General features: G+C 46.0%; 1 protein-coding gene across 1 annotated transcript in view; it reads right to left on the bottom strand.

Moving 5' to 3' along the window:
* The window catches only part of ldlrap1b (low density lipoprotein receptor adaptor protein 1b), a 39,219-nt gene extending 19,926 nt beyond the window's left edge, over nt 1-19,293 (bottom strand). Inside the window, exons 1-2 of the mRNA XM_062523828.1 lie at nt 19,028-19,293; nt 1,294-1,436 (exon numbers count right to left, since the gene is read on the bottom strand). Of these exons, the coding sequence (XP_062379812.1) occupies nt 1,294-1,436; nt 19,028-19,112 (228 nt within the window). The 5' untranslated portion in view covers nt 19,113-19,293. The remainder of the gene's footprint in view (nt 1-1,293; nt 1,437-19,027) is intronic.
* Nucleotides 19,294-24,147: the final 4,854 nt, after the last annotated feature.

Here is a 24,147-nt window from a genome sequence, read left to right as displayed (position 1 = left end):
CAAGGGCAGGCACTTCCCTCATTTTAAACAGGCACACTCTGTCTTTAACAAAGGAGGTGGGCCCTGGGCAGGAGGTCAGTCCAGTGGTATTCCAAACAAAAAACAAACTCCAAACTGGGCTAAGACTTTCCACTGGACAGTGGAGAAAAACGCAGAGAATGGGGCCCATGGCAAGCCCGCCGGCCGCCCCCCCCCCCCCCCCCCCCCTGTCCGTCAGGAGGAGGACCGGACCAGTAGCTCAGGGGAGGGCTTCTGAACGCGAGCTGACGCTGGCAAACATGTGATGGGGAGTGAGACAGAGTGGCTCCAGCTCTAAGACGGAGAGGACGGAGAGCTTAAATCTGCACAGGAGAAGAGCAACTGGGGAAAGAAGGGGATTCTGAAGGTTCCCTGGAAAGGTTAAGGTTCTACATAGAACCATTTTCACACAAAGAGCCCTTTGTTGGTAAAGTGGCACATCTGAAGGGTGCTTCACAGTTGAAATTGATACAGAGGCAAGTTTTTTTTTTTTTTTTTTTAAATGCACATTAGAGGAGGCCAAAAAAAGCCGTCGGGGGCTGAAAGTAACCATTAAAGTTTCATCTTGGAAGACGAACCAGAGAGCAATAAAGCTCTGTGGAATGTCTCCTTTTTGTATACTACGCTCTTTCTAGAGTCTAGGAGCCACAGATGAACATCCAAAGCTCCGTACACAAACGGGAGATGTGTATCAGAGAGGAGGTGAGACAGGACGAAGGACAGTTTCACAAGCATGTGCAGTGGCCCCTACACCGTGTCCAATCACCCTACATGGGCATCCACAAAATATCTCAGCACATATCTCAGAACATACTTGACCTGATGTTCACCTAGTTGTGAGACAGAATGTACATCTACAGAAGGCATTTGGTGTATTATAAACATCCACAAATCTGCAGACAGGCCCTCTTTACAGGGGCTCGCCTCGCAGGTCAGAGGTTCCATCGGAACAAAGTGTTGATAGAACATATTTTGAGGACACTGTTGAAATTTTGGAACTGAGAACAACAATGAAAATATTTTCCACAGTTCGCAGACAATAACCAGAGCACCACATATGTATGCAGTCCTCTGTAGGAATTTGCAATACTAGTTTCAGCTCCAGCTTTCACAAAGTTTTGAACTGGTTTGAAACACAATCAATCATTCACACAAGTTAGACAATATTCCCCTGGACTTGCGCTGTAGTACAGGTCTGGCTCTGATGGAGCACTCAAGGTCACCATTAATCTGGCCGGCGACCTCGCTACACAAACAGGGCGGTGTTGAGCTCACCGTGGCAACAATCCTCTTGACGGCGGCGGCGGACAGCTCCTCGCCCTTGGGCTGCTCGACCAGCGTAACGCCCAGGTACTTCAGCTGGAACACCATCCCCTCCAGCAGAGTCTCCCGCGTGTCCGTCCAGTTCTCTGGCAGCTCTGAGCAGAGAGAGAGCGAGAGAGAGAGAGAGAGATTGACAAAAGATGAATACGCCATCCTGCAATTTCCACATCAACATTGACATAAGGCCTAAAACAAGGGCTGTATAGGAATGTACCAGGCAGACACAGGCTATATCCTCATACTGTACACAATTGTACACAAGAGATTTACTCCGAAGATCTGTTTTGATTCCAGTGTTTGTTACATAAATGCAACACCCTCATATAGGGGGCAGGTACGCACAGCCATACGCTCACATAGGGATTAGGTGAGGGGAAAGAGGAGGGGGCAAAAGCAGCTGTTTCATAACTCACTTTCCCACCGGCTGAAGGACACACACACACACACACACACACACACACACACACGCTCACACACACGTATGTTTCCATCACTGAACTCAAATGACCCCTGTCCTTCACTCACTGTCATAACACCGGAAAACATCATTATCAACCGAGAACACTCTCCCTACCCGACTGGGCTCTCAAGGCCAAGCCCCCAACCCCCCCCCCCCACACACACACACACAACCACAACAAACACAAACACACACACGCGAACAATTGCACAGTCAAAGTGAGAAAAACAGATGCAACACCTCCAGTCATCAGATAGTGCCAAATCACTTCGGTCAGTGTGCCAGATGGGGAGGTCCCCTCCAAGATCAACATCGGTTAAGCGGTGCCGCATACCTCCCTTTAATCTACATCAGGAGCTATGGGCTGGGAGCACGCAGCATATTTCACATTCCATTAAAAGATGGTCCGATTGGTGTGTGTGTGTGTGTGTGTGTGTGTGTGTGCACGCGAGAGAGAGGGCCATTAAAAGAAAGAGTGTGTGGGTGGGGAGAGAGAGAGAGAGAGAGAGAGAGAGAGAACAAGAGAAAGAGAGAGTGTGAGAGAAGAGCGAGAGAGGAGAGGGCCATTAAAAAAGACTCCTGCGATTTACAGTCCTTGTTCCTGGTGATGGTAAAATCCCTCCCGAGAGCGGTCACTTTCATAGGAGCGCAGCGTCTAACGAGCTTCCCAGCTGAGCTGCAGGGGTCACCGAGTCATTTCCTGCCCTGCACACCTGCGGCCTCTGTCCGTAACTCAACCATGCAGCAAGCCATTTCAAGTTCAAGGACAGACCCTTTCTAGAGGTCTCTGATAACAGACTGGGCTATTAATTAGGCTAAACATTAGCACAATTCTTAAGATTAGGATATGGAACTGATGAACCAAATCATCCAGCGTTGTAGGTGTAGGGCAGAATCAAGACTGGACCGTGTACTAAACCTCTAAACGTCCCACTTATTCAATTATGAAGATAATTAGGAGCCTTAGATACGACTTGGGACAGAAGACATCAGACATTTCTGTAGATAACAGTAAATCCGTTTAAAAAAATCACTTGAACAGTATGCAGAGGCAAACACCTGACCTTATGATGATAATGCAAAGACAGCACTGTGCCGGTATAGATTGATGATTTTGGTCTCCACTGTGAGTCACTGGACTTTCAGAGTGACCTGAGAAGCCCTTTGGCCCAGCACAGCCCAGTGCCTGTGGTCTAGCGGCTTCCTGGCCCAACGACTGTGGTGGGGGTCAGTGGCTGTTGAGATCTGCCATTTGTGTATGTGTGGATCACTCTGGGGAGCTGAAACCGACAGCCCACAAGCAGAGGAGCCAGCAGCCTTTGGACTGCGTATGGGAGGGAAACCACAACCAGATAAGCAGGGGCTATCAGTCATCTCCCTGCATTCCAGCACAAACTAAACTGATTCCATTTTCCCCAAGCCAGCAGCAGTCAGCCAGGCAGCCTGGCAGATCCAAGTGGGATGGTGAACATCCTGACACACACAGGGATGCTACATCACGCTCTCAAAGTTATAATAAATAGAGTTGACCCAAAATAACCATTAGAATAGCAACACCAGGCAGTTGGTTCAACTGTCCATCTGAAAGGTTTCTCCTCCACATACCCTTCACCAGTTTGGGCTGGTTGTTGTGGTGGCGTTGTTATTGTTGTTGTTGCCAGGCAATCTCTCAGATCAGGTTTCATTGCGCTTGAGGAATCTCTTAGCTCACAAGGGTTTGGTCAATCCAATTTCAGAAAACTGGTGCGCAACATTGATCCAGTGCTTTTAAAGATAAATTCGACCACTTGTGACATCCTTCCCACTCAAAATGAATCCTGCGAGCCAGTGGCCAGACCACAGGGAACGCGGTGAAATATTGGGGGGTTGGACACGTCACGAGTTTTGGAGTTAATGAACGATAAACCCCTAAACTACAGGCTTCCAAGTTGACAGTCAAACTGTAGAATAATCAAATGCAGACTGAAGTTGTGTCCTAAAAGCACACAGGCATTTTACAGCTGATAAAAGCCTTCTGTTTACAGGAAGAATCAATGCACCTTAAAATGTGTCCCCACTAACAGGAGAGAGAATGAGTTGGCAAAAACAGTGCGAAAGAGAACGACAGAAAAAGAGAGAGAGAGAGAGAGAGGGCAGGAAGGGAAGATGAAAAGGGGATGTGAGAGAGAGAACATTGACTCACTGCCAGATTTAAAATGGTGTGTTCAGCAGTAATTGGCGCTTGTGGTTTTCCTGGGACTCGTGATGCTTCTTGACCGGGGCTGCTCATATTACAGCCCACTGCACACACCCTCAACTCGTATACCATCATCCAATCTGCTCAGCACAATCACCTGGCCCCTGTCCAGAGTCAATGTCTCCCAACACACACACACACACACACACACACACACACACACACACACATATATACGCATACACACACACCTCACTTAAAGACAATCATCCTGACCTGAACAACAAACTGGCCAATCTCCAAACCACTCATCCCTTGCCTGACCACACACTCACAGTGGACATTGAGTTATCCATAATGCTTGTAATCGCGAGCCGGCCAGTCACCGACCATCCAGGCCCACACTCTACTCTCCAAATAACCGTTCAATCCCATTCTCTCTCTCCCCACCCCACCTACCCCCACTCTTGCTCTTAGACCTCCACCAGCCCTAATGACCAGACCACTCTCCAGCCTCACAACCACAGCCCCCCCCCCCCCCGTCCCTCATTCCCCATTCCAACCCACACACAGACACGCACATTTAGCCGGTCCATTTGAAAGGGAATTAGCATGGGTGCTTTTAATGGACTGAACGAGCATGGCGTCTCTAACGACCTGCATCTGGGTTCCATCCAACGTCCATCACACTAAACGGGGGGGAAAACCAGGGCAGGGCCACAGCCTGAATGGGACTCCAGTCTCTGCACCAATCGTTAAAGGTCAAAGGTCAAACTGCAAGCCAAGCTTACCACTTAGTCCGCGCCTCATTTGCCCCTTTGCCCATCTCTGCACATCACATCACATGCCTCGACATTCAGCCATCACAAAACATCAGTAGAGGCTGATCAAATGGCCTTGCCGTTTGGCTATATGCTCATGTGGAACATCCTTTGTTTTTGTGAATGCTGTCTTCTCTATCTTGATGCATTACACTGTGCACACTATGCAGGCTACATACAGTATCTAATCATTTGTGAAGCACTTCGGGTTAACAATGTTGCGTAAAATATGCTATATAAATAAATTGACTTGACTGCTTACTTGGATACTAAGTATATATTCTATTGATAGACATGAATGTACAAGCTTTGTGATGGGTTGCTCTTAGATTTAAACTTTTTAAACGGATTACTGTCAGACAGCAAAATTGGTGTGAAAACACTTCCGCGCACTCAGAAGAAAGAACACAAAATGAGAGAGACATGGCTTTGATCTACTATAATTACTTTACATTCTGGAATAAACTCCTCTGAAAACTAAAACTATAAAGACACTCCTTTGAGTGTTCCAAGACATCAGGACTGACAGCAGTCATTCATGCTCAGTAACTGTAACGCTGATGCGTTTTGACATGGCTTGATCTCCAGGACAGTGTATCCAGAACAGTGAATCCTCTCTCTCTTCTTTCCCATTGCAGCGCCTCTCCCTCTTCTCCTTTCCCACATACATACATGCACACACATGCACTGAGCCCAAGTGTAGGCGTTGGACTAAAATCCCTGTGGGCTGAAAAGGAGTTAGGAGCTAGGAAGATCATGGTAGAAACAAATAGGACTAAATGAGGCTTTGCAATACCGCCGAAGAATTTATAAATAGTTCCTGGCATGCGAAAGGCTTTTAAACCATCTGCAGTTCCTCTCTGCTCTGTGTGGTAGTCCTTAAGAACTGTGGGAAAATTCTGGCCACTCTGGATGGAGGATGAGCGGGTGAGGATGCGGGCACACTACAGGTATGCTTTTTAGCTACGGGGCTTGGTGACGGGCTGTGATGTGCGAGGGCTAAGTGGTGGCCGTGTGCCTGCACTTCAAAGGCTTCGCCGCCACACCGCAGCAGACAGTGCAAGCTGGGGCCGCAGCCCAGGGGCATGATGGGAGGAGGAGGGTGAGCTGATGGAGGGACACAGCTGCCGTGGCAACCTGCGGGCGCCGAGGCTTTGGAGTGTGCACCGGGTGTGAACTTCAAAGCCAAGCGTGGCTAATAGGGCTAATCAAACAGCTCTTGGTTGCTGCACACAAACACACACACACACACAAACACGCACGGGAACACAAGGAAGGAATTATGCACGCACACACACACAGGTTAAAATTCAAGGTCCAGGGGTGATGCAATCATGTGAGCGGAACAGGTGCCTTTGTGACCTCATTCACACTGCAGAGCTCGTCTTGTCTTGTGTGCATCTTAAACTCCACTAACAATAACTAAGCCACTCCACAAAGCAATGATGTGTTGATGTGTTGATGTGTGGGTGTGTATGTGCATGATTGCTCTTGTACAGTATGTGCATGATTGTGCATGTATGCATGTGGGTGTGTGTGAGTGTGTTCCTATCTCTATATTGCACTATATATTGTCTTTGTTTTTATCTTAATTGTAGTTTTACTATGTGCGAACTAACATCCAGTAGTATAACTATGGCTGTTCAGTGATAAGGAAATACCGGCTCCACTCAGACCATGTTCTTGTTAAAGTAGAACAATGAGCTTCTACATAATGGAGCCGCTAACCGACTGGAGAAGCAACTCCCGGTTAGAAATCAGGAAATCAGTAGTATTGGGGGGAACATGGATGTTTCCTCTTCATGTAGCCGATCATGTAATCCTTGGTTGCACAGAGACAGCTACAAACACAAAGGCCTTGTTACTTTCACATTCTATAATAATTTAGACCCTTTTTCCATACATGTTGTTTCTTTTTTTTTAAAGTATATTTTTGGGCTTTTTTATGCCTTTAATGACAGGACAGTGGAGAGTGACAGGACGTGAATGGGAGAGAGAGCAGAGGTGGGATCGGGAAATGACCACAGGGCGGGAATCGGACCCGGGTCACAGGCGTACGGTGGAGGTGCCCCAGCCACAGTTGTGCCACAGCTGGGAGGGACCGTGTTGTTTCTATATCATTGATAAACAACAATTAATATCCTATTAGCACAAGTGAAATACTAGCAGGCTAAGATGTGAGACTTGCATGATGTACAAACTATTTTTTCAGAATGCAAAATATCATCTAATCATCATTATCGACAAATGCCCAGAAAATCTAAAGATTTTGTTTTCTGTCAATATTGCACACCCCTCCTATCTCTTTGATAATGTGAAGGCTTGCGAACGTTGCTCGGCTGTGAAGTGAGGTGAGTATCAGCAGTGATCAGACGAGCGCAGATCAAACAGGCAACAGCAGCAGGGGAGACGCAGAGCCACGGCTCCTGAGCTGCAGAACCCGCCACACCGGCAGGGCACCAGCTGTGCTGCCACGGGACACTCGCATCACGCGCTGATTAAATCCAAAGGTAATGCTTAGGTGAGCCACATAGTCTCAGGGAAGAGAGAACATGAACAAGAGCTGAAAAAAAACCCATTACCATTTATGGCATGCGTGTTGTAATGCAATCAATGGCTGTAGCTGTAGCCACATTTTACATAGCATAATGTAGATAATATTATAGGCAGGCAGTCATGACAGCAGACACTATTTCGCGCATTTACAGAATTACCCAACTCAACCAAATTAGATACCCAACCTCACCCCTATAGTCTAATTTAACAAAAAACACGAGTTATACAAACCAAGCCGCGCTAGGTGAAAGTACACAACGACCATCATCGCAAATATAACTATGAGTAAGCACTAGCAATCAAAGTGAGCCAGAGGTCCATGTGATATTCTCCCCCTCCACAGCCTACTGTATGTGATGAAACAGAAGCCCTACCAGCGCTCACTCGCTCAGGCCCAGTGCAGCAGAAGCCAGCTGCAGCGCGTGTTCGTGTTGGAGTGGGAAAGTGGCCCCTCTGGGTCCACAGCGGGCCACTACAAACAACTCGGTGCGGCTTAATCACACAGCGAAACGGAGGAGGCAGCGGAGACGCGCCGCGCCGGCTCCCTGGGGCAGACGGATCTATACTTTAACCATGGAGGAACAAAGACCAGCTTTAAAAATAATGAGGAATTTAAAGACTACAAACTAGCATCGTACTACAAACAAATGCAGCACTTGTGCTTCTCTCCTCCTGCCCTCACCAGCCCTAGAGCGAAGGGAGCTAGCGTCTGCCCGTAGAACAGTCACACTGCCTTGGACTACAGGTCCACTTCACCCAATATACCAATTTGGGCCCAGGCTGTCCATACAATTCATTTATTTCAGGCCTCTAAAATCCCTTCCACAAAAGACTGAGAGGAGTTTGCCAATTTGGAGTGAGAATTTCCTTTTTTTAGCCAAGTGGGAATGATTGTTCTAGCTGATAAACTCTGAGAAATGCACCCATGAATGCTTCTATTCATGTGATGAGGTCCCAGAGGATGTCTCAGTGAGACAAATATTACAGCAATCATTGACACTTCATATATCTCTCTCTCTCACACACACACACACACACACACACACACACACACACACTGTTCCGCCTGATGATACTCACATCACCTCTGACAACATTCCACTAAACACAATGATTAATTGAAATGTCCACCATATCCACTTACGTCCCTCACAGATCCTAACCTATGGCCATAAACACAGATTAATCAGTCCAAATAGGGGAAGTCAAATAAAACAAATGCCAGATAATATGTGGGTGATCAAACAGACACTGTATGTGGACCTAGGCACAATCTGTCAGGCAGTGTCTTGAAACGGATGCTTTAAATTGGTTTCAGCTTCGCAGCCCGACAGACATTCATAACAAACAATTGACCCAGCAAATACTCCCCTTATTAAATTAACCCACATTAGGCCAGTGTGTGTTCAGCTAACTGACACACACACACACACACACACACACACACACACACACACACACACACACACACACACACACACACACACACACACACACACACACACACACACACACACACACACACACACACACACACACACACACACACACACACACACACACACACACACACAGGTCAAAGGATGCCTGCCAGCCGTGAGAATCAATTATAGCACATGCAAACACACACACACGCAAATCACACACACATCACAGCTGCCCAAGATCACTTCATCATCTCTGGGTTTGAGTCAGACAACTTCTGAAAGGAGCGGAACCCAAATAAGAAACGAGATGTGATGTTTAGGGAAGGAAAAGCATCTGTGTGAGCGAGGGGGACAAAGAGAGAGAGAGAATGATAGAATGATCTAGCCTACAGAGACAGAAAAGAGACTGTGTATTGCAACGACTGGTTGTTTGTCTGTCAGCTTTTTCACCATTCCCAAAACACTGATAGGCCTTTCGGCTCAGCGGCAAAACCAGACTGCTGTGTGTGTGTGACTGACCACCTCAGACGTGTTTCACACTTCTTAACCTCAAGGTTCTAAGTTTGAGCATACAGTACTTGTAAACTGTGTCTCTGCCTCTCTTGCTTCCTCTTGCTGCTTTACACATATCGGTCTATCTATCTCTATCTAAGTATGATGAGTATTATATGAGGAGTTTGACACTTTGCACTGGTGAGGGCAAGTGAACCTCCAACTGACAACCTTACCTTCCAGACATACTATAGAACAAACATTCCAGTTTCCAGACCAAGTTGAGAATTGAATCCCTTGTGGTGAGAGCCAGAGCGAGGGCCCAGGGAGGGCAGCTCCACTCCCCACCATGCCAGTCTGTACTGGTCTGTCCACTCTGTTCTCATTACTGAAGTGCTTATATTACAGGGCTGTAAGGACTGTTTTGGGATCAGTGGACCTGGCAGCGAGCCTGTGCTAAAAGGGGTAGCGACCATTTAACCTCACCTTTGCTAGCCACAGGCACGAGCAGTGGCAGGGCAGAGCATGTGTGTTCGTGCCAGAGTGCTGTGCTGTGTGTGTGTGTGTGTGTGTGTGTGTGTGTGTGTGTGTGTGTGTGTGTGTGTGTGTGTGTGTGTGTGTGTGTGTGTGTGTGTGTGTGTGTGTGTGTGTGTGTGTGTGTGTGTGTGTGTGTGTGTGTGTGTGACCACAAAAAGAAGCTTTTGATTACATTATTTAAGGGGCCGAGCCAAGTTTCACCATAACCCTCTCACCGTCCATTCGGCTTATGGTTTTACAACCAAAAATCCCGGCAAATCCGCTCAGATTGCCGACACATCACACCTGACCTGTTTTTAAATAAATAAATAAATAAAAATGCAATAATCAGACAGACCAACATATCTTGGAAGTAGAGCAGAAGGGCCTGACAACAGCTGGATGACCAGGGTGGGGGGGGGGGAGGGCGTCCACTTCGCAGACATTCCAAGTCAGACAAACGGAGATGCAAACATGTGAGGAAAAGTGACTTGTAAAGGGAAAAGGGAAATGTAATGAAAAGTTCAGTGAAGGGAGAGGGAAAAAAAACAAAACACGGATGCCAGAGACAAGAGTAGGCAGGAGATGGAACTCCGCTTGACTGCCAAACCTTGCTGGGGGACAAAGAACACCTTTGAAGCTCGAACGGAGGGAAGGGGAGAGAGAGAGAGAGAATGAAGGGAGGAAGTAGAGAGAGAAAGAGAGTTAAAATACAGAGGCCTGACCTTTCGGAGAGGACACGAGAGAATGGCACGAGAGGTAGTAGAAGTAAGTCAAAGAGCGGGAGAGAAAGTGCAGCACCAGAGGAAACGAGGCGTGTGGATTCAGAGCCAGATTTGAACAGCATGCCACTTTACTTTTTAATTCTGATCATGCAGATACATGCAAGCAGACACACACACACACACACACACACACACACACGACTACTTTATTCAGGACTACTTCGATAAACAAACTAAATATTTGATGGAGTCTTCACAGATATGTGACAGCAGACCCTCCCCATGCAATTCGTTAGGCTCTGCATCACACCAGCACACACACACACACACATACACCCTCTGTCCCACAAACCGCCATCAGCTCAGCAGATGTCAGGGTTCCCAAGACCCCTGATACATCTCCCCGCTCAAGAGACCAAGAACCTCTCTAACCTTTGGTGAGCGCAGATCAAAGCAAATCTCACGGAGTGAATTAAGGCGCAGCTGTGGAAATCAGACACCTCCGTCTAAAAACACCTATTTTGTCGCACCATGTTCGGGAGCTTTTGAATCACCGTGGAAACGGGTAAAAGATCAGGTATCAATCCTGGCTTAGCCACGGAGTGAGTTGGCAATATCAGAGGCGGAAAAAGGAAAGCTGTACATGATGTTTTTTGTTTGTAAATGTCAAGGCCGAGTCTGTAAATGTCTGCACTACATAGGATCGCCTCCATCTGTGGCCACTGGAAACTTTGAATCATTCGCGTGATGGCATTCAAGTCCTTCTTGAGCAAACAAAGACACACTGGCTAGTGTTGACTAACTGGTAGATTAATCATTTATCAATCGTTACCACCATCTGGTGCAAAATGCATTCCTCAGTGACACACTGAACGCTCCCTAGCACACATGATACCAGCACATTCTTTGGATCATTCCACAGTCCTTATGTCATAAACTATCAATGAAGTTTCGGAGATATAGCCTCACTAACAATAAATCTAAATCTGAGGTTTCAGAGATATAGCTCACAAAATTATAAATCTACTGTACAGACCCATATGTCGCCTAATATTGCAGACATGCTCAATGATCACTCAGCCCATCCCTCATACCATTAACACACACCACCCCTCTCAGGCAGTAGACTTGATGTGTATGCTATCCCCTGCCCAGATGTCATGGTGGTCTACCGCCGTGATGTCAGACATCCTGTTGGGGTGGGACCATTAGTGGCATACGGCCCGGTTTCCAGGCAACCCCTGCCCTCTTCCCAAAAGGTCCGGTGTCAGGAGAGCAGGGATACTTCCTGTTTACAGACGCTGAGACTCAGGGAAGATCAGACAAGACAAGAACAAGAACAAGGTCTGGACATTTGACTACTAAAAAGCAATTATCAGCCATTAAATCTTCTCTTTAAAGAGCACTCTGGATTTTCACGGGCTCAGGAAGACTTAACCGGGCTGACCTGTATTGTCGGTGCTACACCTGCTGGTGATCAGGAGCTGACACCAATTTCCACTACAGCTGGCATCCTTGCATAAGGGTGAAGCCCTTAACAAAACAAAACCGCTAAAAAAAAAATAAAGTCCATTATGTGTCTATCTAACTCCCAACTGAAGTCCATGTACAGCCTGCCCTTCAGTTCCACTTGGCAAAGGAGCCAAAATTTTACTTTCCTGCTAAACTGAGGGTCACAAAGTCAGACTGGGGTGCGTTTCATGCAGCGTTTATACGTCCTCCCTCGCTCCTCGATGCCTCGATCCTCACTGATCTACATAAAGAATGATGGGGGGGAAACAATGGGATAGTCTATCCAGTGTTAGTTATAGATCAGTGGGAACGCCCCTCGAGGATCGAGCATCGAGGATCGAGGAGGCATAATGAGAGGCACCCTGGGACTTTTAATGGCGGACCTGTGACCTGTCCCTCCTGTCTACAAGTTAGGTAACCTCCATCGAGTCCTCACAGCTAGCTCCTAGGCCTTCCACAAATAGCAACACAGACATCTAAACACTAAAAAATTTCCAATAATGCCACTGCAGTTCAAACTGCAGTTAGGGGTATTTTGACAATAAAAAATTAGCATTTCTGATCTGATGTCTCAAGGCTCCAAGCTACAAGATGGCCATATATTTACCATCACAGATCTCTGTCCACAGATATACACCAGAGGCATCAATGCGGCCTTGACAGAGGAAAAAAAGCTCAGTCATTTATCTGTGGGAGGCGGATAGCACAAGTAAGGGAGCTGAAAGAGGGACACTGTGGTGATGGAAATGGAGAGATCGGAGAACACTGGCAAGTGAAGCGCAGTACCGCGACCCACCAGGCACTGGGTCAACCCACTGCAACTGCTACAGCGCACGGCGTTGTCCCCATTCTGTGGCTGTTTCTAATGCCCCCCAGCCTACCCACACATGCCTCTTCAAATGGTCAAACACTGCAACCTATTCAGAAGCATATTGTTGCAATTCTTCAACTCTGGAGCAAAGAGGGGAGAACAGTACATGTGAACCATCTACACCAGCCACTACATCAGAGAAGATGTATTGGAAAAGATAAGCACGCCATTGTTATCAGCAGCTTTGGAAGTAAGCGGTTATTCGCTGTTCAGTTCCTTTATCATACGAGCATCAGTGTGAAGGAGTGACTCTTTCTCGGCCTCACAATGCTTCCGAGAGCCATGCAGTAAAGCCGTTCCAGAGTGTTCTGACAAGGATCTATACTCTCACCGCAAAACGATACTGCAGCAAAACACATCCGATCTATTTTAACACCTCCACCCACGATATTTTATGAGCACGTGAAAGGGCCGGTGTGTTTAATCAGAAAGATGAGCCGGCAGAATTGACCTCCGGGGTCATCACGTGCATTGTGTTTACATAACTTCGCCTACTGTAACGCCAACCCAACAGGCTGACTCATTGCGTAACTTTTACATCAATATCAGGTCCCCGTTCTGGCGCGGCTCCAGAACAAACCACAACTCAATGAGGGAAGGGATTAAGCCAAGATAAGACTCTTATCGCCGGTCGCTAAGTCCCGACACTAAGACAAACCACCACTTGCTACTGTTCAGAAGCTGCTGAGGGGGTGAGAGCAGATAAGGGGAGCGGGAGGTGCGGACTACAGACCAGCAGACAAAAGCAGGTGGAGAAGGTTCCGTGGAAGCAGGCTTTTACAGTCGTTCGGGAAGCTCTCTTAAGGAGATGAAGAACCCGTGACGCTCCCTCATGCGATTCATTCATGGGATTCAGCTTAGCGGCCACGTCGTTCGCAAGTTCGCAGTATTCCACACCGTTTTCCACAGAGACCAGAAGTAATTATGGGTTTGCTCAGATGTAATCCCGGTGGGAATGGGTGTAGGGGAGACTAACCTTGGGCTTAGCTGCTGACTGAGCGCTTCTTGGATTCTGCTGGGTGTGAAACAGCCATCTGCACTTGAGCCTCTTGTGCAATCATTTGGTAATTTTCCTCTGACATCTACTGCTTTTTCAAAGGTTAAAATCTGTCATAATTTCAAATTCCTTTAATAAAATGCTATCAAATAACTGTTGACTTGAGTGTTATATTCTGACAATCTACTAGGCTAACAGTAGAGGGGGGATTGCAGTGGAAAAGCAGGGTAGTGTCTAAACTTTGAGCCATCTTAAATTATGCTTTTGGTTTATGGTGCTTTAAGAGGTCTTTCCAAGTCAGTTTTGGACTGGATGCTTCCACCATCCTGCCAGTTTGTGCACTCTGATGAAGGATCAGGGATCCTGCTCCCTTTGTTCTTTTGAAGCTCAGTCCATCAACTTCTGTCCAGAAAGAGAGCAGTCCACACCAGACCTCCATACCACAGCAGCCAGGGGCTGTGCACTTCTCTAGCACCTCAGTTCCAGCTCTCTCATACTCGTTCTGCTACATTCCTGAATATCTCACATCACACATAACATGAGCCAACCCTAGCTGGAATAACAGCAACAACAAAAACTCTTCTCTGTTCCACACAATGTTTCTGTTTCAGCAAGTCTCCATGGGAAATGTGAAGTTCTACACAGCCACAACTTCTGAAATCAAACGTTTGAATGCATGTTACATGCAAATCAGGGTCATTTCATCTATCAGCATAATTTACTATGCAATCTCTATTATTTGGGTAGGAGGGAAATTAATGATATCAGCCTACTGTGACAAAAGTATAAAGTCATGCTGAAAATGTAAAGACCAAATTCCTACACGTTATAATGCACATCTTTCTTTACTAGATTCGCTTGAAACACACTGGCTAAATGAAACTGGTAACTGTTTAAAATGCTTCTCATGAGTTCACGTTTACAAAAACAAACTGTAATCCTCACTGAGGAGTACACATTCCGCTCAATATCAACAAACCATTCAACTACAGAAAGAAACTATGGACAAAATGGGATGGTGAATCACAAATGTAGAGATAGCAAAGACGTTACGTGAAAGCTAACAAGGCGTTCATCACAAACCGGAGAGAGAGAAGGAAAAGGGGGCCACAAAAGCCAGGGCAAAAGATTAGGAGAGCAAACAGCCGGTGGCAGAAAGATGGCCGGAGATAGTGCTGAGAGAGGGCGCCGGCACAAAGAGATGGGATGAGAGACAGGCCCCATAAATATCAGAGACTCTGGGCAGGTACAGTATGAGGCGGCGGCCGCGTAAATAAACCAAGGCTAATGGGATTTGTGGTGGCGGCGGCGGCGTTGGGCTTTGCTGTAAATAGCTTCAGGTAGAAGTGCACACTCACTCTGCACAACTTTGTGGCACAATATCTGACCACACGGGCAGGAAAAAACACACAAAAGTAATCGGGGGGTCAGACTCACAGGTGTCCCCAGATGGTCTATGCATCCCTATTGGCCACGTCTTAAACACAGACACCCTAGATAAGAAAAGAACTCCGAGGGCAAACAGAAACGAATGGTTCCCTCAGGGTTAACTACAGTGTGGCGTAAGAAGAGCAGCAACTCACACGTTACCCAAGGCTACAGAAATGCCATACTTTTTGTCCCAAATGCCGTTTCGGTGACACACGAGTGCGCCGAGCCTGAGTCAGCACTGTTATCGCGTGTCAGGGCTCAGGGTGCAGACCCAGGACCAGCCTGGGTGAGATAGAGAAGATGCCGCACGACAGTAAATCTGACGCTTTACAGCCCCATAAAAGGGCACGGAAGGAAGCAATCTCCATTAGAGGCTGGCAGCGGGGCCATGGGCTGGGCCTGGTGGATGACTTTAAGCATGATATGAGGACATGATCCTCCAGTGGCATCCTGGCGGAGAACACTAGTACAGCCAACACAAAGAGGGAATTAGTCATGCAAAACAGTACACTTGCTCTCTATTATGAGAACTTTTAAGAAACCTTTCATGACACTGCTCGCCCTGCCTTGAAGGCTATTTTTTTTTTCCATCGTAACCAGTTACAGACACTCTATGCATCACGGGATAAAAGTGCCCAAACTAGTTCGCTTAGACCCCAAGTGTGAAAGGGGAAACCCTCCTCCAGCCGTTTCAGCAACAGATACTGAAGGGATGCCCTCGCCCAGCAGGTTCAGCAACAAGTTGTGAACTGTGGCTTTGTTGTAGTGTTGGCTAAGAGAAAAGCCTGTTTACCTGATCAACAAAATGAAGCCACAAACCACCTCAAACATCTGATTAAAGCAACACTAAAGAGGTTTTTGTACCTTAAAATAATGTTTCCAGAATCATTTCAGTGGTTCATCAACTCGTTACAGGGTGACCTGCACTTCTGCATTCGCATAGCGGTCCTCTATTGGCTGTAACCACACTATGCAAGTTTACCAGATCGGGTAGCGGATCTGTAGCTAGATGGAAAGAGACATAAAAAAACCCTACTATTTTGACTTGCTCAATGTCGCAATACATCATACTTTAATAAAAGCATGCAACATACTTGACCTTGTCTGTGGTGTGGACATATTATTTGCTGGATAAACAAATAGCATGAGTGCGATAGGGGGAAAGTGCTTTAGTGACACTTTAAATAAATCACAATATTTACAACCACAACCCAATTCCTCAGCACAGCAAATTTCCTCAATTAAAGAGTCACATCTTAGATAAATGAGAATGGAAGGAACACAGCAGGTTAAGAGAGAAAAGGCTCATAAGGAGATGATGTGCCCTGCTTGGTGTTCTCATAATCAGCACTATAATTCAGCAGATAAAAAGGCCAAGAGAGGGTTAAAAATAACTCGGTCTCAGAGGGTAGATCTAGACAATCTAACCTCTTTGAGCCATTAGGGAGTTTCCCAACTATGCCCAAGGTAAGAACCTACTACTGTTACAACACATCTGCTCCCAGACACACCTCCATCAAAGCGAAACCCTCTCAGGTGAACAAACGACACTTCAGAGTATGACACATGAGTAAAACATTTTTGATCTGTTGCAGAAACACTCAGGACTAGGATGGGGCTAAGTAGTCTTGAGCTTTCATCCACTTTGACAAGATCAAACCTGAACCTTCACGTGGTTCAACTAGAAGCCATGGGCAAGAACAAAGATACTGGGAAATCTCTCATGTGCATTCTCCATCCATCTCTCTCTTTGTACGTCTTCCTCTCCCACACACACACAGACACACACACAGACACGAAAGGTATTTAAAGGATGGAAGAGAGAAGGGGAGGTAAAAGCCATAGCAACGGAAGATGGGAGGTGGTGTCAGCAATTAAGCCATACAGTGAAAGACTTCCCATGTCCTGTTGCCATGGATATTAGTGTTATCAGTGCCCAGTGCTGGACACTGGCCATCATGCACACTTAGTTGTTAATGCTGCTCGTGCCTGTGGCCACACAGTGTGCTTGCTAGGGAGACTGAAATGAAAAGCAAAGAGAAAAACAAACACGTGGCAACACTCTGGCCCCAAAAGCACAGCTCTGTCAGAGGATGGCACGCGGGGAAGGGGAGGGGGGTCTCTAGTGAAACCAAACAATAAGGTTACCAAGCAGCTAATCTGCTCTTTGAATAGCCACACTACAGCGGCGAGAGGTAGTGCAGCCGAGCCTGGCGACTGCGCATGGCCAGAATCCCGCTGTTCGCACTGTTAAAACAGCCAGTACGGATATCAAAGCCCCAGCAGGAGCTCTGATGAGCAGCAAGATGCCAACCTCGATCACGATGTCAGGCATTGCTTCAGCGTGGACACGGTACCCGGACGCCTCGTACTGTGGAGAGATAAATGGTTGGGTACTCGAGTTGGGCGCTTTTGTGGTAGCCTTCCAGTCAAATGCATCCAAATTAGTGTCAAGAAGCATCACAGGGATTACAAATGTTACTACCTAGGGTTGATGATGTTCTGTCTCTCCAGTCTTTCTCTGGCAATCCCAGCATCCAAAAGCACTATGCCGTAGCGCAACGAATTCTCCAAAAGCGCATCACCCCAACACTAGGTTGCCAACAAGCTTCTTTGTCACCATATTTAAGGTGTTACACAATAAGGGCGAATCACAATAAACGCTTCGCATCACTTTTTACTATTCTCACTTCCACATTTTTTTATATATTGCAACGTCCACTTTTTAAGACACAACACAACCCTGCCCAGAGGTGACGTGGCGAGATATTGAGGCAGATGACATAGATCAGCTTGTGGGAATAAAAACACGGTTTAGCTTGGAACGGAAAACTGACCATCTGCAAAGTATAATTTATGGGGACCCTCACAGGCTGGGAAAACGCAGGCTGGAGAAGTTCGAAAACTGTGCCCATTGTCCAGCAAGTTAACCCATCATCTGGTTTCGGATAGCCACGTTCATGCTTTATAAGCAGACTCAAATGCACTTAGAAGAAAAAACTACTAGCCGTCAACACTTCCAAACGTTAAGTAATAGAGGTTAAGCTACGTATTAAAACTGCAAGCATGAATGGATGCAGCTAGCTTGCTTAGACTATCTTAGCTTCGTGCCAGGAGATGGCTTCAAGGAAACTGAACTGTAGAACATCATTCATTCAGATGCGAAAAGTCCAAAAACACTGACGTTGGAGGTTAACATACCTGATCTTATGGAAACATGTGAAACTAGCGACACTTTAAGTCTACAAGTGCAAGTTTATGTATTGAACGTGGTTAGCCCGGTTACAGGCAATAAACCAAACTGTATCGCTGATATTAACTAGAACATATGGCTAACATTATAGCCTAAGTTAACGTGGTGCCCTGTGAGCTTTACGTCGTTTGTTTGACTATCCATCTTGTCTGTACAAAGCAAACCAAAAACTTAGCTGCCATGGCATCTGTTTAAATATTAGAGACAGTTGCTGTAGCTTCCCCATCCTTCGCAGCAGTTTAATGTCACAAGCACAACTTACTAAATTAACCAACCATCATTGCCAGCATAAACCTGCTAGCTAACTTACATAGCTACCTCTCGGTGCTTGGACAGACAACCCAACCCTTCACGTTCAAAAGCTAGTCTTACATTTATAACGTTAGCAGTATGAAGACACCATGCTAAAGACCATTCAACTGGTTCACCGCGAAAAGACCGAAACTTACTTTTGTGTTTGCCATAACTCCAAGATTGCTTAGCAATACTAGGACTCCGAATAATGGCTCTCCCCGCCGACTTCAAAGCATCCATAATTTTAATCCAACGAGAATGTTCAGAGCTCTGTGCGCTCCGGTATTTCGCCTTCACGGCTCGAACTACTAAACTGGATTTTCACGTACTCGCAAACTTTTCCCGCAACCTGTTTTTTCCCAGTCTGAAAGGACAGCTGGAGCGGATGGCTGCTCATGCTCACCAGCGGTGGGCGGTGATGCGTATGTAAATTAACCGGATAATGCACATGACGTCGCAGAGTAACCACACGCGCGAGAATCTCTTGTGTTTCTTTTTTTCCAGAGGAGGCGGTACTTAATTGGCGCGCAGGGTCAGGGTATGTATTTATGTAGCCTTGGCCCTTTGTTTAACTAGATTGACTTCCACTACTCTATTTAAGCATAGCCTGATGTTCAAATACAGTCCCAAGATACTTACTTAGAGAAAGACGGTTCAGTGTGTGTCAGAACTGAAGGTCTATTGATTTAGTCCACCTCTGGATGCAGTCCCAACAGACCCCACAGCCAGGTGCAAGGTGACAGATCCTCTGTCTGGAAGATCAGCCAGCGGGGAGCAGGATGACAGGCTCACTCGTCTAGTCACGCAGCCCAGCTGTCTGGCTGGACTGGTACCCCAAGAGGACCCAGGGGAGTTGCTGTGAATTAGACAGGCAGGTTTCCTTCAAAACATTTCACCTCGTCTATGACAAAGGGGAGAACAGTAGGCTAAATGTAAGCCTGCTTCTATTAAAGTACTTTCAGTCTTGTGCTCGGTCTCTATATATCTCACATAGGCTACACACACACACACACACACACACAGCCCTCTGTAGTTTGCTAGCTGATTGTAGGCCTACTCATTACAGAGACGACAGGCATCCAGAAATGCTGCATGTCCACATTGCGGATACAGAAGTCAGAGAAGTCTTTTGTCAAACAAACCCAAGCACCTTTAAAAACACAAAGCACATTTTTCTGATCAGACATGTTTTTCAAGTTCAAAGACCACCACTGAGTAGCCACTACCCTCATTTCCTTTCTATCCACCTTGTTCTTATTTTGGCAAGATGAGTGCAGCATTCCTCATCTTGAAAGAACATCCGCCCAATGTATGTAAATGGCACTTAAAGTGAATACTTGGCTGTGTGTTATGCAGATTGAGCGTAAATATGCAGTGTAACATGGCATTAACCTGCGAGGGTTACACAGATAAAAATAAGCATTTCTCCAGCACAGAGGACATCAGCTCTCAGATCTCATCATGTTTTTTCTACAAATCTCCTTGTCTTTTCACTCAGCAATTCTATATCTCAGTCAGAAGCCCTTTCTCCGAACACAAAGGCAACATTTGTCCCCATAGATGTCAGAGATGAATGTCATGTTCAAAGCAGCAGGGATCAGGCAGAGAGAGGGCGCGGGAGAGACAGAGCACACAAGAAAGCAGTCAGTGAATCAGTAGGAAGCTTAGTGTAACTACCACATTCGAAACAGGACTCTTTGATGTTTACTCAGCTCTCATATGGTCCCTGCTGTTTTCCTTCTAGCCAATGGCGGAGCGAGTGGGGGGGCAGGGGGGGCGGTCGCTCCGGGCCCACGGGTGCAGGCAGGGGGCCCACCTTTGGCCAAATCTATCTTGCTGAATTGTTGTATTTAACGATGCTTATATGTACTGATTGCTGATGCTACTAAAGATGCCGCTGGTCCGTAGAGTGCCCTCACAATGGGAGCCCGTCTGTCATGCCCTTAAACACTGCATAGCCCGCAACAGGCATTTCCCCTCTCACGCTACACTGGCGTGTTTTAAAAGCGAAACTGATGCACGACCTGTCTGGGTTTTCTGAGGTAGCCTAGGCTACAGGTTGCATTTACCGTATTACAGAAAATCAAGTGAGTTAGCAAGATCTATATACTGTACCTATTTAGAGTCTGGAGCATACGCGTGGCAACAGCTGTCAGTTCGCATCGTAGTAGGCTGCGCCGATGAACATAAACGGTTAAAAAAAAAAGTTCTGATAGCCTGGAAAGCCTCGCTATATCCGCACACGGAACATGTCAATGTCAATGTTGCTGTAAACACACGAAATAGGTAGGCTACAACTTCAATAGAGACAAGAAGATAGGCTAGGTTGGCAGGAGATTGCCTAGGCCTACCTGTAACTCCTCAAATTATGCCCACTTTATTTCGGCTAATTAGGCTCTGCATACGTGCGTTTTATTGTGAGACATGCGTTTCATTTGGAACGGAGCGGCATGCCATCAAAAGCAGAACATTTTTGGTTTGTTTTGGGGTCTAATTTACTCTTACACTGTTTGATTATATTGCTTTATGTTTGGACTGATGGCCAATGCAATAAGGGGGTATTTGATGGTTCACTAAATGTTTCATGATGTTGAAACACTGTCGGGATTTCCACTGCTGTTTACGCACAAGGCAGTCAATTCATTCAACGTGCGCTGTGTTGGTTAAGTTATTGCGCAGCCAAGAAATACAAATCCCGGCCATAACTTGAGATACAGTACGGTATGGCTACCTCTGTCACCAACACTTAGTGTCAGCGGAGTTCCTGCCTCGGTGTATTGCCTAATCTTGTAAAAAAAAAAAAAAAAAACAATAAGCCTAAACGGGCAAGCGTAGTGAAATTAAACTGTGAGAGTTTTGACCGGTAGTTTAGCCTACACAAACAATCTTGAATCGACATGAAAGAAAACAACATGCCCCAGCCAATAAGCACAACATGAATGGCTTAAATAAAAACATGATGTTGGGATAAACAAAAACATGATGTTGGGATAAACACCGAGTAGCTGGCAGGTGTACGGCCGTACGCATTGCGCATTGCTCAACAACGAGAGAAAATGTCCCATGTGCGTGTGTGTGTATTCATACAAAATTGGCCTACCATAACTTCTCAATACAGCACAGTATCCCATTAACTGCATGACATAGGCTACAATTTAATGCAAAGTTAGTGAACACGTTAGGCTATCAAAGTCAGAAGTAGCCGGTCTATATGCACATAATGTGTTTGAGCAGCGCAGCCTCGCAAGACTAGGCCTATTTGTTGTTGCTTTTTACGCGGCGATAGGCCTATTTGCTGTTTTATCGCCATATACTGTTAAGCTAATTTACTAACTTAAGACTCATCATGGATGTAAACAACGAAAACAGAAAGGATGGAGGCAGCAAAGCTAGAGGCGTTATTTCAGATGGGCAAGAACAAGGTAGGGAATGGGTGTGCTTGTCAGAACGTTCATTACCTGTTTAAAGCTATGTTAGTATAGTAGTTTAGTACCCTTAAGGCTACTTTTTAACGGACCATGCACGAACCTAACCGTGGAAAGGACAAATATTGTCAGCGCTTTGAAAGTCTTGTTGCGCGCGCACGCACGCACGCACGCACGCGGGGGCCCACAATAGGTCATCGCCCCGTCTAGAGTGAACCATTAGCTCCGCCCCTGCTTCTAGCACTACTGAAATCATTGCTGTGGAGAACGTGAGCAACATGCTAAGTATGATAGAGCTGTAAATTATTGATTGGGGGCTTTATGCTAATGATGTTTCTTTAACTGTAAAAACAGTGACTGCACATCATGGCATATCTGCACGGGAACAGCAGCCACCAGTGTTTCTGCGTGGATGCAGTCAGTTGTTTTTAAAGCCAAGCAGAGACTGCTTCTTTTGTTGTCATTCAGAGTTGAATGTGTAGCTCTGTCCAGGAGCGGCCCACCCAGCTAACGCACAAAGAATAACTCCAGTGTTGGGCTATCGACTGACAAGTCCACAAATGCTCATTCATATTTTAATGGTCTCAATCAGGCTTTTTAATGTGGTTATGATACGACATGCTTATAGTCAGGTCGAAAGTCATGTGCAGTGCAGGTGGCCCAACAGTCCATTTTGTATCCTCAGAGACTGAAAGGGCACCCCACGGCCTGTGCACATAGGGCCACACAGGGAGCCATCAAGTGTTGGCAAGACGAGTTGGCATGAAGGCCCTTTCTGCTTCCATGCAAGGAGACTGCAGCCAAACTTACCCCATGCGTGAAATCCACAGCCTGTGTGCATAATAGAGCAGACCTGTTTCAGAATTTAAAATAGAATGTGCTATATGTAGCGAATATGATATGTGTGTGGTGCACATTACACAATGTCTACCTGAGTGAAATATATGTGTGTGGCTATATAATTAATGTAGTCAGATGTGGAATATGCATGTATGTCAAGGTAAATGAGTTAATTGAACAACCCTTCACAATCTTAAAAAGTAGAGCATCTTAATTATGGGCATAACAGTTGTCATCCATGCATTAAATCACCTTCTCTCCCTTAAGCCCACCTCACCATCCCTTGCCTTTCCACTTCAGAAATCAGTGGGTTAATTATAATTTCTTAATAAACTTCTGGCCTTAGGGAGGTAAGGAGAGACAGAAACAGAGAGAGAGAGGAAACAGACAGAGGGAGGAAAGTGATTTAACTACTTAAACTCATCCATGGATTAAGGTCATCAATATATTAACACCACCTCCCCCATTACCGTGTTCCCATGACAACGTCGCCTTGAACCTCATGGTCCACATAACTCTTGCCCTTAGTGATAAACGGTCACCCCTACACCTTAGCAAGGGAAAACATTAATAAAATAAAGTCATTGGTTAGGTCATTTGTTTTGGCCATTTGACGGTCCTGATAGTACAACAGAAAAATCGTATTCACAGACCCCCCACCACACACTAACAACACTTAACACTCTCTCAAATAAGTCAGTGAATCAGTGAAATCCTCTTTATACACTAAAATAGATAAATAGCTATATTGCTTCATCATTATGGTCCATAACTTTAAACTTCACTCAAAGTGTTTTGATATAAAATGTACCTAATCCCTCAGCAAATGCTTGATTCAGTATAAAATATACAGTATACAATATAGCTTACCTTAGATGTTTCGTTTTTTGGTATAATACTGTCCAGTTACAAGTTACCCAAAGGCTGCTGTTTGACACGCACCATAAGCAGGACTTGAGAAGCTGTGCCTTTAGCTCCCTCTAGTGGCATAAGAGACTTACTGAATCCAC

The sequence above is a fragment of the Sardina pilchardus genome, chromosome 20 (assembly GCF_963854185.1).
Source record: "Sardina pilchardus chromosome 20, fSarPil1.1, whole genome shotgun sequence".
NCBI lineage: Eukaryota > Metazoa > Chordata > Actinopteri > Clupeiformes > Clupeidae > Sardina > Sardina pilchardus.
This window is presented reverse-complemented; position numbering and strand designations above follow the sequence as displayed.